The 17,591-nt window shown below is 37.1% G+C and overlaps 1 protein-coding gene across 1 annotated transcript in view; it reads left to right on the top strand.

Moving 5' to 3' along the window:
• Positions 1-10,972, top strand: part of Vwa8 (von Willebrand factor A domain containing 8) — a 396,504-nt gene extending 385,532 nt beyond the window's left edge. The window contains exons 43-45 of the mRNA XM_077795206.1: positions 6,503-6,601; positions 7,399-7,637; positions 10,138-10,972. Of these exons, the coding sequence (XP_077651332.1) occupies positions 6,503-6,601; positions 7,399-7,637; positions 10,138-10,246 (447 nt within the window). The 3' untranslated portion in view covers positions 10,247-10,972. The remainder of the gene's footprint in view (positions 1-6,502; positions 6,602-7,398; positions 7,638-10,137) is intronic.
• The last annotated feature ends 6,619 nt before the right edge of the window (positions 10,973-17,591 follow it).

The raw sequence follows: 17,591 nt of genomic DNA on the forward strand, positions 1-17,591 counted from the left end.
ACCACAGTGAGCCTAGAGCCAAAATTACTGAGTAGGAAAGGTAATTGGTAATTCAGTGGCAGGACACATTTCCAAAGCATTCAGAGTTTTAAAGTTTTTCATAATTGTTCTACCAACAAAATTTGATTATTCCCAGGCATAGTGTTCACAGTAGGTCATCTAAGACAAGAGCAACATTATTTGCTTATAATGAGCATAATTTTTAACATTCCTAGAACACTTAGAGACTACAGTGAAAGGTAGAATAGTAATGCTTATATGAACCATTTTATTTTAGTCAAGTTATTTCTTTTTCTTTTATCTTCATTTTTAATTGGTTCCTCATGATTTCACCCTGTCTGCTTCATCTCAGTACAGCTAAAAGCATTCCACTTATATTGGTAGAACATGTTGTTTTTTTAATATTTATTTTTTTAGTTATAGTTGGACACAATACCTTTATTTATTTATTTTTATGTGGTGCTGAGGATTGAACCCAGGGCCTCGCACGTGCTAGGCAAGTGCTCTACTGCAGAGCCACAACCCCAGCCCCATGATGTTTGATAAAGTGGACTTTTCTGAAATACTTCATTTGTAGAAAGGACTTTACTGCTTAAAAAAAATATATTAAAGGTCAGAGGTGTTAGAAAACCACTATTCCAGGACAAATGCTGGATTATAGCTCTGAGGGCTTTCTTTTTGGAAGATGTGTCATAGATCCTTAGTTCAGTTAGATGATTCACTCCTTCTTTGATAGGTGAAAACAAGGCCTACATATTCTTAAAACTAAGAGGAGCCAGCTTTTCATTCCATTTCTTGGGTATACTATTAAATATAGAACCTTGAGGGCAGGAATGACCTTGGAAATTATCTTCATCAACCTCTCTTTTACAGATGAGAAAACTAAGATTCAAAAAGGTTGAGTGCTTTGCCCAGTGTCATAGCTGGACCATGAAAAGCCAGGACTTCTGATGTCACTTCACAGAATATGAATGAGGAATTCAATAAGGAGATAGAAATATTGAAAAAGAACCAAACAGAAACCTTAGAAATGAAAGACAAAAAATAAAATAAAATGTTCAGTTGAAAGTCTGTCTAATAGTGTAGACCATGCTAAAGACAGAATCTCATACCTGGAGAACAAAGTAGCCTGCCTTGAAATTCAGACAGTAGTAAAGGAACATAAAAATAAGTAACCATGATTAGAATATACAAGAATTCTGGGACTCATGAAGAATCCAAATTTAAGAATCACTGAAATTGAGGAGGGTTGTGAATTGTGGCCTAATTGAATGGATAACACCTACAGGGAAATAATAACAGAAAAATTTCCAAGCCTTCACAAGGAGATGGACATTCATATACAGGAAACATTCAGAACCCCAAATAGAAAACATCAAAAAAGAACCTCTCCATAGCACATTAAAATTAAAGTACCTAACATAAAGAATAAGGATAGAATTTTTAAAGCCTCAAGAGACAAATTTCAGGTCACATTTAGAGGCAGGCCAATAAGAATCACTTCAGATTTCTCAGTACAAACTCTACAAGGCAATAGGGCTGGGAATGGTGTGTTCCTGGTCCTGAAAGAAAATCACTATCAACCAAGACTGCTGTATTCAGCAAAACTATCATTCAAAATTGAAGATGAAATAAAAGCCTTCCAAGATATTCAGAAACTACAAGAATTCATGAATACCAAACCAGTACTACAGAACTTAAAGAAATATTCCATACAGGAAAAAAAATCAAAAACCAACCTCAGAACACACAAAACAACAAATCTCATTTGAAGAGTAGCTAAGCAAATGAGAAAGAGGACCAAATTAAGTGTGATGAACAAACCAAAATGGAAGGAAATTATAAACATCTCTCTATAATAACATGGAATATAAATGGTCTCAACTCTTCAATTAAAAGACAGACTGGAAGAATAGATTGAAAAACAAGACCCAACTTTGTGTTATTAGCAATAGACACAACATACAGGCAAAGAGAAACACAAGCCAAAAGGATGGAAATTGATACACCCTTCCAGTGGGACCCCAAAACAAACATGAGTAACCACTCTCATATCTGACAAAGCAGACTTCAAACTGAAATTAATCAGAAGGGACAAAGAAAGTCACTTCATATTGGTACAGGGAGAAATCCAAATAAGAAGATAAAACAACAATAAACATTTATGCCCCAAATATGGCTGCAATTAATTACATAAAAAATGCTAATCAAATGAAGCCCCAGATAGACCTCAGTGCACTAATGCTGGGTGATTTTGAAACATCTCTCATGATTAGAGTGGTCATCCAAAAGATTCTTTGGACCTGAAAAAAATTAGGTTCAAATGAACCTAAAAGACATATTTAGAGTATTTCATCCAACAATAGCTGAATACACACTCATGGAACCTTCTCCAAAACATACATTTTAGGCAACACTTAAAAAATACAAAAAAAAATGCAGTAGTTCTTTGCATCTTATCAGATCAAAATAAAATGAAATGAAAAATAAACACAACAATACCCTATATAATCACATGGAGTATGAACAATACTCTTTGGAATGATGAAATGACTATGGAAGAAATCAGGGGAAAAATTACAAATTATTAGATTCAAGTGAGAATAGTGATACAACACACCAAAATCTCTGGGATACTATGAAAACAGTTCTAAAAGAAAAGTTTATAACTATGAGTGTCTACATAAGAAAATCAGAAACATCCCAAATAAACAACCTAATGATGCATCTCAAGGCTTTTGAAAAAGAAAAACAAACCAATTCAAAAACCAGTAAAAGGAAGGAAGTTATTAAGATCAGAGCTAAAATCAATGAATTTGAGAATAAAACACAATGCAAAGGATCGATGACAAAAAGTTGATTCTTTGAAAAGATAAACAGGATTGATAAACCTTTAGCCAAACTAACCAAAACAAGAAGAGAGAAAACCCAAATTAACAAAATTAGAGAAGAAAAGGAGAAATCACCACAGGCATCTCAGAAATCCAGCAAATCATTAGGGACTATTTTTAAAAACTTGCATTCCAATAAACTGTAAAACCTAGAAGAAGTAGATACATTTCTGGACAAATATGATCTCTAAAATGGAATCAAGAGGACATAGAAAACCTAAACAGACCAATAACTTGTAATGAAATACAAGCAGTAATAAAAAAAGCATTCCAACAAAGAAAAGCATAGGACCAGAATTATTCTGGAACAGAATTCTACCAAAATTTTATAGAAAAACCAATGCCAATTCTTCTCAAATTATTCCATGAAATAGAAAGTGATAGATACTTCCAAATCAATTCTATAAAGCCAGTATCACATTTATACCCCAAACACATAAGGCTGTATGAAGGAGAGAAAACTACAGACCAATATCCCTGATGAACTTAATCATATATTAGCAATTATGCTTAATTCATCACATAAATAGAATTAAGGGCAAAAATCACTGTAATATCAATAGATGCAGTAAAGAACCCATTTATTATAAAAGCACTGGAAAAACCAGGGATAGAAAAAACCTACCTCAACATCATAAAGGCTATATGTGAAAATCCCAAAGCCAACCTCATAGTAAATGGGGAAAAACTGAAAGCATTTCCTTTAAAATCTGTGACAAGTCAAAGTAGAAATTCTAGTCAGAGCAATTAGTTAAGAGAAGGAAATTTTTAAAAAAGGAAGTAAAATTGGAAAAAAATAGGAAAGGGAGAAATCACATTATCACTCTTTGTAAATTGTATGATCCTATACATAGAAGATCCAAGGAACTCCACAAAAACACTGGTAGAGCTAATCAACAAATTTGGCAAAGTAGCAGGTTACAAAATCTACATACAAAAATCAATAGCTTTCCTATATAACAACAACAAATCTACTGAGAATGAAATCAAAAAGACAAAATTCCATTCACAATAGTCTCAAAAAAATTGCAAATTTACCTAGGGGTAAATCTAATCAAGGAAGTGAAAGACTTTTACAACAAAACTATAGAATACTGAAGAAAGAAAATGAAGATGACCTCAAGATGAAAAACCTCCCATGTTCATGGATAGGCAGAATTAATATTGTCAAAATAACCATGCTACCAAAAGCAATATACAGATTCAGTGCAGTCCCCATGAAAACGCCATTGATATTCTTCACAGAACTAGAAAAAAAAAGTTCAAAAATTCATTTGGAAGAATAAAAAACTCAGAAGAGCAAAATCAATTCAAAGCCCCAAAAATTGAGGCTAAAGGTATCACAATATCTAACTTCAAATTATAGTACAGAATTAGAGTAACAAAAAACTGCATGGGACCGGCATAAAAACAGACATATAGACCAATGGTGCAGAGAAAAGACACAGAGAGAAATCCAAACTATAGAACAAATGAGCCCATTGGCTGATCCTGCAGGGTAGGCAAAAGCCAAGCCTAAGAAAACATTCCTTGTCAAAGGCAGGATGTATTAAAAGCCTTGACACTGGGCTCTGACATCAGTAGTTATCAAATGTTCCAGTACAGTGGGTTTCCTGGGTACAGCAGGATAGCCACAGTATGTGCTTAACACCATAAAAACAGTATAGCTCCAAATGTTTCTAGCTTTATAATTTTTTAGTGCACAAAGAAGCCTCTTGATAACTCACAAGTCTTGAAAAATGTACAAAGCTTCTGTAGTTGAACTTCCTGATTATGAGACCCTATATAATAAACTTGCCAAACTCATTGTGGGTCATTGTTCCTCCCTCTAAGAACAGTGTCCCACCTGGCCCCAGCTTTGCTTAAAAATGTCTGTTTTACTTTGTCTCTGTGTTTTTCTTAGTCTCCTAACACCCCTCCTCGAGATCCTTTGTTGTTGCTGTGCTGGTCATGGCACCATACACCTTTAGTCATCTGGTCCTTGACAAAGGTGCCAAAAATCACACATTGGAGAAAGGACAACCTTTTTCAATAAATGGTCCCAGGAAAATTGGTTATCCATATGTAAAAACATTGAACTAGACCCTTATCTCTGACCCTGCACAAAAAAAATTAACTCTTTATGGATCAAATACCTATGAATTAGATGAAAATTCTGCAACTCCTAAAAGAAAATATAGGGTCACAGGCAATGACTTTCTTAATAGAACCTCTAAAGCTCGGAAAATAATGCCAGGAGTTAATAAATGGGATAGCATTGAATTTACAACCCCTATGGAAATCAGTATGGAGGTTCCTCAAGACTAGGGATGGAATCACCATATGACCCAGCTATACCACTTCTTGTTATTTTTCCTGAAGAATTAAAGTCTTGCAGTGATATATGCATACTCATGTTTGTAGCAGCACATGTCACAATATAAGCTATGGAACCAGCCTAGGTGTCCATCAATGATGAATGGATAAAGAAAATGTGGTATTTTTACACAATGGAGTTTTATTCAGCCATAAAGAAAGAGGAAATTGTGTAATCTCCAGAAAAATGGATGGAATTAGAAACCATCATGTTAAGTTAAATAAACTTATTTAATGTTTAGTTAAATAAATTCGTGTTAATAACCATTGTGTTAAGTTAAATAAACTTAAAAGACTGAGAGCCACATGTTTTTTTTTTCTCATATGTGGAAGCTAGAGAGGAAAAAGGAAAATAAAGGTGGGATTGGTCTCCTAAAAACCAAATGGAGAGTAGTAAAGGAATGAGACTAATGAGTGAGAGGTAGGGAGGGAGGTGGGACGTAGTGGGGAGTGATATTGGCACAATTGTGTTGTCATATTATGTGCAAATATGTAACAACATATCCTATCAATATGTCCAACTATAATCAACCTATTAAAATGAGGAAAAAAGAAATACAAAAAAATCACATTTTTGGATCTGCGATTTTTAGCTCAAAAACTAAAATTACATTTGCTTAAAAAAATTTCAGGAGTAAATGTACAATTTACATATCAGTTTTCTACTCTCAGCATCCCACCAATAAAAAGAGGATATAATAGACAAACAAACAATAAATCAATAGTTCAAGTGATTTGATTAGGCCCTTATTACCTCCCTTTCAATTAACTCAAACCAAGTAAACTTAATTATATCTGAAAGTTCATTTTGCCATTAAGTTAACATTATCAAGAGTAACTCCCCATCCTATTTCCATATCCTGCCCATGCTTACAGGAAGAAGCTTATAAAGAACAGGTGCACTGGGGCATGGGATCTTGAGGACCACCTTAGAATTCTGCCCATCATTGTTTCTATGTGTGTGTGTGATTGGAAAAAAAAATTCTCCCTGAAAGTTATGAATGGAATTCAGGGTAGTCCCTGAAGCCCTCATCATACTTTCCACCTCCTCCAGAAAGCAAAAAAGAAGGTGGATCCAAAATGAGGATCTGTCTGCATTTCAACTGTTGATAAATACACATCTGCTTCTGTGCATTTTTTAATGGCCAAATATTGAGCAACTTTGGACCATCAGATTCCAAAGAGATAGAAATGCAGAGGCTCAGTGATAATTCTCTAGTGGACAATGTTTTCTAACTCTCTGATTCTTTGCATAGTATGACATCGCTGGACACTCTGGAGATGACTACAATATTGCACTAGTTTCAATTAACAAAATCCCCAAGAACAACAAAGAAAGACTAGAAATTCTAAAGGTAAATATGTTGTTATCTCTATACTGTGAAAATTTCTATGTGATTAGCTAAAGACTATATAAAAAGATTCACTGAAGAAGCAGTAGATATTAGAAAGAAAATGATGTTCTGTTTCACAGACTTTCAAGTTATAAACAGAAAACACCCATGAGACCTCAAACCCTTTTCTCCATCATCCGAATTTGAATTTACTCTGTGCTATTTTTAGAGTATTCAGTATTGGATTGGGATTATACATTTCAGTATTGCATTGGGATTCTGTAACCTGTGACTCCTCATATATGCTACATGTTCAGTAGAAGGAAAAGAATGATCCCTTGTAGAGTACTAATTTATGCTTTTCTTAGTATCTTCTAATAATAAATTTAATTGCACATACTTCAATCTGCAAGAAAAACATGCATGTCATGATTTAAAACAAATTTCCTCCATTGCTACTGATGTAAGTACAATATAACTTTATTGGAAATTTAATCCATTCCTTATTTTCACCCATGTGATACCAATTCTTATACTTTCTTACATCTTCTCACTTTAAATGGAAGCTTGAATTTTAAAAGTAATTGTCAACAGTAATAGTTTGGAACATTTCCTTCTTTCTAACAAAAGTCTACCAAATGCAAATATTACTGTGTACTGTTGTTACTCTGATGTGCAAGTTAAATAAACTTGCTCAGAAACCTGTTACTGACTTGTAAAAATTAGCTTTTATGCATTCTCACAGTCAATAGAAAAACCATCCTGTTTGTTCAAAGAAGCTTATCACCCCTGACTTTTGCTTTGACTCTTACCTCCAGACAATGCATGCCCACTCTCAGTTCTGCATGAGTGGAGACCACACGTTAATGGGGACAGAACATGCTATCAAGGAAATTGTCAAAGAAGAGGCTGATGAATACTTTGTCATAGTCTTAAGTGATGCAAATCTGTCACGATATGGAATAAAACCTGCCACATTTGCCCAAATCCTTACAAGTGACCCTCAAGTAAATGCTTTTGCCATTTTTATTGGATCATTGGGTGATCAAGCAACCAGGTAAGTGTCATCTCAGGACACTGCAAAAGGCAGGCATAGATAGAATGAGTGTCTGTGTTTTAGTCAGCTTTTTTGCTGCTATGACTAAAAGATCTGACCAAAACAATTTTAGGGGAGGAAAAGTTTATTATAATGGACTCATGATTTCAGAAGTCTCAATCCATAGCTCAAGGTGAGGCTGAACATCATGATAGAAGAGAGTGGCAGAAGGGAGCAGCTCACATGATCAGAAAGCAGAGAGATTCCACTCACCAGAAACAAATATATACCCCCAATCCCTTCCCCATGCCCTACTTCCTCCAGCCACACCCCACCTGCATCCAGATACTACTCAATTAATTCCAGTAGGCGATCAATTCACTGATTGGATTAAGGCTTTTTATGACCCAACCATTTCTTCTCTGAACCTTCTTGCATTGTCTCACACATGAGCTTTGGGGGGACACCTCACATCCAAACCATAATAGCCTGACACAGGCAATCTGGTGGGATGAGCACCATGAGGGGAACTGAAGGACATATAGGAAAAACAATCTAGAGATGCCACTTAAGAGTTTGCAGTCTAGCTGAGGAGATGTGATGTTTTAGCTTATGTTTAGAGAAGCAATCATAAATTTAAATTAACTGTTTTTTCAGATTATGTTTAAACTAGCAAACTAATTATCAAATTGGTTTGTTCATTAATGTTAGATAATATTTTATACATTTGGCATCAAGGTCCCAAGCATAGTCTAATCAGTTTGTGTCCAAATCATATTCAAAATAGTGAATATGTTAGTTTTCTTGGCATAAGACAAAATGTGTATATTTGTGTCTAAATATTTTATATGTAGACATATATATAGACAGACAGACATATAGACATACATACATGTATCTTCACATACTTGCTTCTCTAATAAGTGATATAAATGTGTATATATGTGTGTGTGTGTGTGTGTGTGCGAGCGAGCGAGCGCGCGCGTGTGTGTCCACTGTTACTAGGCAGACAAAGCAGATGAAACACTTGGAAACTAATTAAGACACCATATATAGTTATATTCTACACTAAATATGCTAAATGTTCACTGAAGAAATTTATGGTCAAACAATAAATACCACTGAGGATGATCTGAAAGGAAAGATCTGGGTAAACTTTCATAACTTAAATGTACTTATCTTTTAACATTTATCTTTTTGAATGACAAACCAAAATACCTCATATTTCTCTACATATAATATTTATAAAAAAAACAGAAAACACAGGTAAAGGTTTATCTGCTAAAACTAACAAAAAAACAAAACTAAACAAAAAATCTTCCTGAGCCCCAAAGGTCCTGTCTTTCCTATTTCTCCTCTTTAACCTGTCGTGCTCTGTGATTCACAGGCCATGAACTAGGAAAGGTTTTAGTATCCTACATGCTGACATCTTCCATCACCTTGCTACAGAATTACTGAGGAAGGTAAAGAAGAGACAATATTGTGTCATCACCATCACTTTAATACAACTGACTTTTATGCATTGGCACTTTGCATCTTCTAGAACCTCCTTGTCCTTGAAAGCAAACCATGCTTTTTCTAGTCCTGTTTTTCACAGCACAGCCCAGTATTAGGCAGATAAAAACACTAGTTGAGCTGAAATGGCTACTTTGTCTTCTAGTAAACAGATCCTGTTTGAATACTTAAGGAAGCACATAATACCCTTGTGATTTCCTAGGAAAATGGTCCAAAGCCACTGGCAAAAGATATGTTGCAGAATTTTCTGGTTTGCCAGGCATGCCAAATGGATGATACTACACAGGATGGCTGACTTTTATGAAATGTCAGTCCAAAACCAGACTCCATTGCCACAATGAAAAGAGGCATTCCTTTGAATAAAATTGTATCTTGTGGTTTTATTACCTTCAAAAATGTTCTTTTGTTCCAAGTAATAAGTTAGTATTTTTAAAAATTACTGTAAGCTTATATAACCTCAGTATTATCAAAGCAGCAGTTGGAAAAACCAGACTGTATTACACATTTGTGTGAGTTGGAGCCAAAAAAGGAGAGGAGGGTAGAGAGAAAATAAAACCACTCAGGATTTGGCTGGGCAAAATTCTTGGAGCCCTGTTTTCTAGAAGGCAAAGCATTTAGATGTCCAGTATGAGGCCAACACATTTGCTGAAGCCAGGTGAGCTAATTCCAGTTGGGTCCCTAGGGCTCTGTTCTACTAAGGAAATATACAATAGCAGAAAATAACAGTCATGAAAAGGAGAAAATTTTTTCCTTTCCACATCCACTCGTTTTCTTACTGCAAAGACCTTCCTTATGGTTTATTGCTTTTACTCTCTCTCTCCCTGTTGCTCTTCCAGGCCTTTCATTGTTTAGTGACAGCCAGTTAAATTGCAGGCAGTAAGCAAGGTATTAGAAAGTAAAAACTTCCTTTCCTAAAATCCCACTTGGATATGATTTGCCAGGGAGGAAGATGGAAAGGGATCCTCAATTTGCAATGGTAACTTTCTTTTCCTTCCCCTCCTGGCAGGCTCCAGAAAACCTTACCAGCTGGCAGGTCTTTCATTGCCATGGATACCAAGGACATCCCTCAGATTTTACAACAGATCTTCACCTCCACAATGTTGTCAACTGTTTAAGAAATGCCCTCCACTGGCATAACGACCCAGGATTTAAAACAAGAAAAAGGAATGTTCTAAAGAGAAGACATCTATAAAGCAAACCCATGCAATGACTATATAATTCTAGCATTGCTTGCTTCTTCCTACACTGACTCCATAATCAGGATTCAGAAAAGCAGCCAGAAGCAGACTTGTGCCTGTAAATCTGCAGCCACTGATGGGTTTAGAAATCCTCAGTGGGAGCAAGTTGACCTTCACATTATGCAAGGTCATGGTTAAAGGAAATTGTCATGAGAACTACAGTGTTTGGACTGTTTCAAAAACCTGAGAGGTAAAGAATCCTTGCTTTTGCCTTAACATATCATCTGTCACCTAAGATAAGAGAAACAACCCCATCACACTGAAACTCTGAGACCACGTTCTGACTTTGGGATCAAGTCTGTGCAAACCCCAACCAACATGCTGCTGTCTCATAATTATTTTTATTTTCTCCCTCCTCTGGATTGTCTAGCAAACAACAGTTTTATAGTATTTAACCCACTGAAAAGACCCTCCAACAGCAATATTTTATAAAAAGTTGGATTTTCTCAATAATTCCATTTTCTTGGCCAAAGCCAAAATAAATCAGAAGATCCTTAGAGTGCTTGATTTCCTAGGTGACTTTTAAAAGGCTCTTTGAATAACAAAGAACAAATGTCTTGTTCTCCCTGCCACCACATGGAAGAATAAAGATACCTGTGTGAAGTTCCTGGTTCTTCTTGTCCTTCTAGTGCTTCTCAAAAGGTTCACACTACACTATTTTGGTGTTCAAAGCACAATGCTCAAAATAACAGTTGCTTGTAAGAGGTTATCTATTGAGAACATTCATATAAAATTACTTAATACAACATAAAAGGCATTATATTTGAACTACATGGTGATTGGGCATTTCTTTAGCTGAAAGAAAGCGAGGAAGGGGAAGAAGGAAGAAAGGGAAGATTCTTGAAAACTAAATTCTTAAAAAAATAATGATAATGTGTCAAAATGCATTCTACTGACATGTATAACTAATTAGAATAAAAAAGAATCAAAATAAATTAATTAAAGACACAAAGCCTTAGAGAAGCTCAACTCAAGAAAATCAGCCATGCTCAGAGGCAAGCAGGGACACCAAGTGGGCTAATGCTTATGGCCCCTCTCACCCCATACCTCATGCTGCTGCTTATAGACCTGCATGTATATCTTGCTTCTACTGCCTAATTCTCATTTTTTCAGTCCAGTATCCTTTCTGTAACTGGTCCATATTCATAGAGCCATTTTCTTTTCCCTTGTCTTTCAAAAACCACATCTAAACACATTCACGCAATTCAGAGGACATGGAGCACTGCTGGGAGACATTTCTAACTTCTCCTACCTTCCTGGGCACAGCAGTAAAGCTGAGGAAATGCCCATCTGAATGGCAGCTTAATTCCAAGGGATGCCCCTTTGCTAGTGGGTTCCTACCTCATAAAGCCTTTGGGAGTTAAATCTAAGAATGATTAAAGGAACAGTCTTTTACCAAATTCTCTCCATGTATAACTACTTGAGTGAACAAAAGTCATACTTTTTAAAACAAGGAAAGAATATTCTAAAGTAATTTAATTTCCTCTTCCCAACTAGTCAGATATCCTTTGCAATTGTTGTTTAAAAAAAAAAGGAAGAAAGAATGAAAATAAAAAAACAATAGAGTGCCTGGCTTTTCTTAGTTTTTTTAAAATTTTAATTAGGTATATATGACAACAGAATGCATTTTGATTCCTTGTACACAATTGCAGCACAATTGTACATGATGTAGCATCACACCATAATGTGCAGTCATACATGTACCTAGGGTAATGATGTCCATCTCATTCCACCATCTTTCCTACCCCCATGCCCCCTCACCACCTTTCCCTCCCCTTTGCCCCATGAAAGTTCTCCATTTTTACCATGTCCCCCCAATTACAGATCAGCATCCACTTATCAGAGAGAACATTCGGCCTTTGGTTTTTTGGGATTGGCTTGCTTCACCTAGCACGATATTCTCCAACTCCATCCATTTACCTGAAAATCTGGCTTTTCTTAATTTGTATTAGGGAAGAATGGTGGAGGAGGGAAGGGGGAATAAGATGGTTTGTTTTCATTTCTTGCAATACCTAAGAACTATGTGCATTTATTATTAAATGCCACTGTCCAGATATGAATTCTAAGTAGCCTTCTTCTCAGAACCTCCAGGGCAGACTTCTGGGCTACCCAGCCACTGACCCTGGCCCTGACTAGAGCCCAGAGTAATGACAGGTCAATAGAGAAATCCTCCGTACATGGAGCAACTTCAATGATGTGGCTCTTCTCTTTAACTTGTTTATGTTTTTCCTTCTTGAAAATGAGCTAAGAACCTTCTTAACCAAGATTACAAGTTGGGTCGGTGATGAAAGTTCTGTGCTGTGCAAAAGGAGCCCTCAGGAAGGAGCTTGCACATTTTCAAGTCCTTCTGTTGAAATGGTTTGCTCTGTGACAAAACAGGAGTTTAGGAAGGAGGATCAGAATTAGCCCAGCCTTGGTTGAGGTTGCCTGGGATTCCTGGTTGGAGGTCAGGAGGGCTGTCAAGTGTTTCCACCCTACACACAACCCAGTAAGACCCCAGATACATATATCCCTAGAAGACTTGGGGGAAAAAATGATTGGGCCCATATTCCCAAACCCAGGTAAAACTATCCTTCAATAAGTCACTTTACAAAGTCACTTCACAACATGATTTGTGAAATGGAATGGGTGAGCAGATGAACAGATGGGTGGATAAATAAAAAATTGCCTGGGCAGGTAGATGAGCAGAAGAAATAGTCTACACTGTTTAAAATACTGAAGAAGAAAGGAGATTACCAGGACTCTTATTAATATCCACACTAATTATAGGATAACAGAGGTGGAGTCTCAGCTTTAGCTCAGGCAGGAATGCTGCCATATTTGCTGGAGTGGCACCATAGGCCACCCCAAGTCCATCCACATGAGAGATAAGGAGCCACCAGGAAAGAATTTCACCCAAGACATACAAGCTTCATCCTATTATAAAATCTTGAAGTGGCAGGGGCAAAAATGGTTGTGTAACACTGAACATGAACTTGTATCCAGGTCAGCCCTGGTGTCAAGCAGACACCCAGGTATCTCTGCCCAGAGGACACAGTAACATTTTTCTAGATGAGCCTGAGGCGGTTCCAGGACCCATGCTGCCCAGCAAGGCACAGAAGCTTTGACAACAGATGTCAAGTGTATGGATATTGGATTCAAATCATGTCTCTTGTTCTAACTAGTTTTCTTTCCTAAGGAAGTTTCTCTTGTTTTCTTTTTTTTTCAATATTTCATACTGAAAAATATATATCATAAAATTCATTCTTTCAAAGTGTACAATTTAGAATATAGTTTGGAACTTTTTATTTTAATTATGCAAATATCACCACTACCTAATTCCAGAATATTCTCATCAGCCCCCAAAGAAACCCATACTCCCTAGTAGTCACTTTTCCATTGCTCTTCTCCCCAGCCCTCAGCACCACTAAACTTTCTAACTCAATGGGTTTGCCTTTTCTGAATATCTCAAAATATATGCTTTATACAATATCAGGCATTATTTGCTTCTTTCAATTGTAATATTTTTAAGGTTCTTTTTTGTGCAAATAATATTCAGTTGTAAGAATATACATTGTGTTTATCCATTCATGAGCTGATGGGCTGGCTGGCTATATGATGATTCTGCTGTGAACATTATTATTTGTGGACGTGTTTCCAGTTCTCTCAGGTATATAACCAGGAATGGAACTGATGGCTCATATGATACCTCTATGTTTAATTTTTTGAAGAACTGTCCAATCTGTTTTCCAAAGCAACTGCATCATTTACATTCCCACCATCATACAAGGTGCCAATTTCTTCACATCCTCCCTAACACTTCTTTGTCTTTGTGACTAGAATCATCCTGGTGCATGGGAAGTGATACCTCATTGTGATTCTAATTTGCATTTCCTAATGACTTAGTAATAATAAGCATTTTTTCAGGTGCTTATTGGTCAGTTGTCTATCTTCTTTGTAGAAATTTTTTCCAAATCCTTCTCCCATTTTAAACTATTGTCTATTTATTATTCAGTTTTAAGAATACTTTATAAATTCCTGGGCCGGGCGCCATGGCTCTGCCTGTCATCCCAGCAGTTCGGGAAGTTGAGACAGGAGGATCGCGAGTTCAAAGCCAGCCTCAGCAAGGACGAGGTGCTAAGCAACTCAGTAAGACCCTGTCCCTAAATAAATTACAAAATAGAACTGGGGATATAGCTTAATGGTCAAGAGCCCCTGAGTTCAATCCCTGGTACCAAAAAACAAAAAAAAAGAATTCTTTATAAATTCTCAATGCTAGACCATTATTGCATATGGTATTCGAAAATACTTTCCTCATTCAAAAGGTTGTTTTTGTTTGTTTTGGTTTGGTTTGGTTTGTTTTTTTTTTTTTTGGTACCAGCAATTGAACATAGGTGCACTTAGCCACTGAGCCACATCCTCAACATTTTTTTTTTTTTTGAGACAGGGTTTGCTAAGTTAATGAGGCTGGCTTTGGATTCATGTTCCTCCTGCCTCTGCCTCCCCAGCCACTGGGATTACAGGCATGTACACCTGCTGTATGTTCACTCTCATGGTGATATCCTTTGAAGAAGTTTTTAATTTTGATAAAGCCTAATTTATCCATTGTTTTCTTGGTTGCTTGTTCTTTTAACATCATATCTAAGAAGCCATTGTCTAATCCAAAGTCAAAGATTTATGCAAACATTTTCATCTTAGAATTTTGAGATTTTAGCTCTCAAATTTATATCTGTCTCATTTTGAGTTAATTTTTGTATATGATGTGATATAAGGGTCAAACTTCAAAAATTTTCAGTTTCCCAGCACCAATTAATGAAAAGATCATTATTTTCCTTTGTCAAAAATTAGTTGACCAGGGCTGAGGTTGTGGCTCAGTGGCAGAGTGCTTGCGTACCATGAGGCAAACCCACAAGGCACCAAGGCACTAAGTTCGATCCTCAGCACCACATAAAAATAAAATAAAGATATTGTGTCCACCTAAAACTAAAAAAATAATTTAAAAAAAAGAGTTGGCCATAAATAAATGGGTTTATTTCTGGACTTTGAAATTCCAAATGCACACATATGCCCTTGGTCTGTGCAACAGAAGAGTCTGATTTTCAACTCTAAATCTCAATTCCAGGTTTCCAGAAAATTAAAGATTTGACTGGCTCTGTGTGGGTTTATATTTTACCACGTGTTCAGCTGTGCCAGAATAGTCCAGACTTTTGGGACCACCCCTACAACAGACACTTGAGGGATGGCATGCAGGAGGCAGAAAAACCAGCAGCTGTGTAGGATATCTGCCTTGTATATTCCTTGATGACAGTCTTAGAAGATTCAGTTTAAAAGTCTTCCTAATTTAGTAGTCCCTAACCCTAGTGGTTCTGTTTCTTATAGTCATCTGATAGAGCTTTAGGATCACCCAGGGCAATACATACTTTTGGGTACTCTGATTCAGTTAGTCTGGTGAAGTAGTCAGGGGTTCATATATTAGGAAAGAAACACTCTTAGGTGATTCTCGTGTGAAATTAGATTGAAAATAACACACTGTATTAAAATGTTTCTTGTGCTGTGGTAGATACAGGGATTAAAAGAGAGAGAGAGAGAGAGAGAGAGAGAGAGAGAGAGAGAAGCATTAAACTATAAACAAAAGAGAGAGAGAGAGAGAGAGAGAGAGAGAGAGAGAGAGAGAGAGAGAGAGAGAGAGAGAGAGAAGCATTAAACTATAAACAAGTGATGATCCATGACCCAAGGAAATTGTGAACAAAAGAGCTATGGTAGGACTGAAGTATGGTCCTTCATTTCTTGATAGTAATGAAGGTTGAGTCACCCTTACTATAAATTTACAGGTGGGCAACACCTACATCTCAGTTACCCACCTGGCTGTTAGACTCCTAAGGTCCAGACAGCATGCTGGCTCCGGAGATGGCCCTAGGAAACTACCACAGCTTAAGGTCTTTTTGTTTGATTGTTTTTTGTTGTTATCAGGGATAGAACCCAGGGATGCTTAACCACTGAACCACATCCCCAGCCCTTTTTATTTATTTATTTTTTTTTAGAGAGAGAGTCAGTCTTGCTGAATTGCTTAGGCTCTTGCTAAGTTGCTGAGGCTAGCATTAATTTGCAATATTTGCCTCAGCCTCCTGAGCTACTGGGATTACAGACTAGCTCCACTAATCCCGGCTCACTACTTAAAGAGTTCTTAGCCCCCATATCTGAGCTCCAATGAAATTCAATAAAAGATGAGACATACTGGCAGCTGAAAAGAGAACAGTCCAACATAATTGACACCCAGCAAGATAGAAATGCTGGCAAAGTGACCATGACAAAAATCACTGTCCTCGAGTAGCACAAGTCCAGTGGGAAAGGTGGCACACATTTAGTATTCATTTTAATAAGAATGAATACAGGGCCCTGGATAGGATTAGACTATTAAGAGAATGATACCTGAACCAGGTGATACCTGTAGGGATCTTAGTGAGAAGGAAAGAGAAAACCTGACAAGAGCCTCCTTAGCCCAGGTATAGTTAGTTGGCATGTACTTTGCGCGATCTTCTCAGTTAAGTCTCCTACAAAACCTGTGGTTGGGGGCAGGTGGCTTGCTAACTTTATGGGATACATAAGACACTGACTGACATTTTAAGTGCCCAGGTTCATATAGCTGATGGCCATAGGAGCCAGATTCCGATTCAGTTGAGTTTGATCTTAGAACCCTACTGGTTATTTCTGACCAGTAACTGCTTTTACTACAACATAAGATTCCCAGGAGAGGCACACTTGATGTGGGGAAGTTAGAGAGAAACTTCCTGAAGCCAGCAGTGTTTGAAAGGTGAGCAGGAAGACACGTAGGGTAAAAGAAGCAGCCTGAGGATTGCCAGGATAGGAATAGGACTGGGGTAGTGTCTCAGTCAGGCCCAGACAAGAAATTGGAACCACAGTAAGTCGATTTAATGTGCGGGTCACTTAAAGAATTTTTGAAAGGGCAAGGGCAAGTGAGAGATACTGAGGAACCCAGAGATCAGCCACTGCAGAAAAGAGAGGGCTCCTCCATCACAGCAGCCTGGAGGAAGGGCAGCTGAGGCTGGTGCTGAACTTTTTTTGAGGGTCTCTGAGGCCCAGCTCAGATATGGCTTGAACAGCTATGCTGTGTAGCCTTCTGAAAGAGACTCCTTAGGGATGATGCTCAAAGTTCTGAGGGCCCTCAGATTATGTTTAAATGGTTGTGAATAAGTTTTTCTAATCCTCTTTTCTCTAAACAAAC

Source organism: Urocitellus parryii, chromosome 2 (genome assembly GCF_045843805.1).
Source record: "Urocitellus parryii isolate mUroPar1 chromosome 2, mUroPar1.hap1, whole genome shotgun sequence".
Lineage (NCBI taxonomy): Eukaryota > Metazoa > Chordata > Mammalia > Rodentia > Sciuridae > Urocitellus > Urocitellus parryii.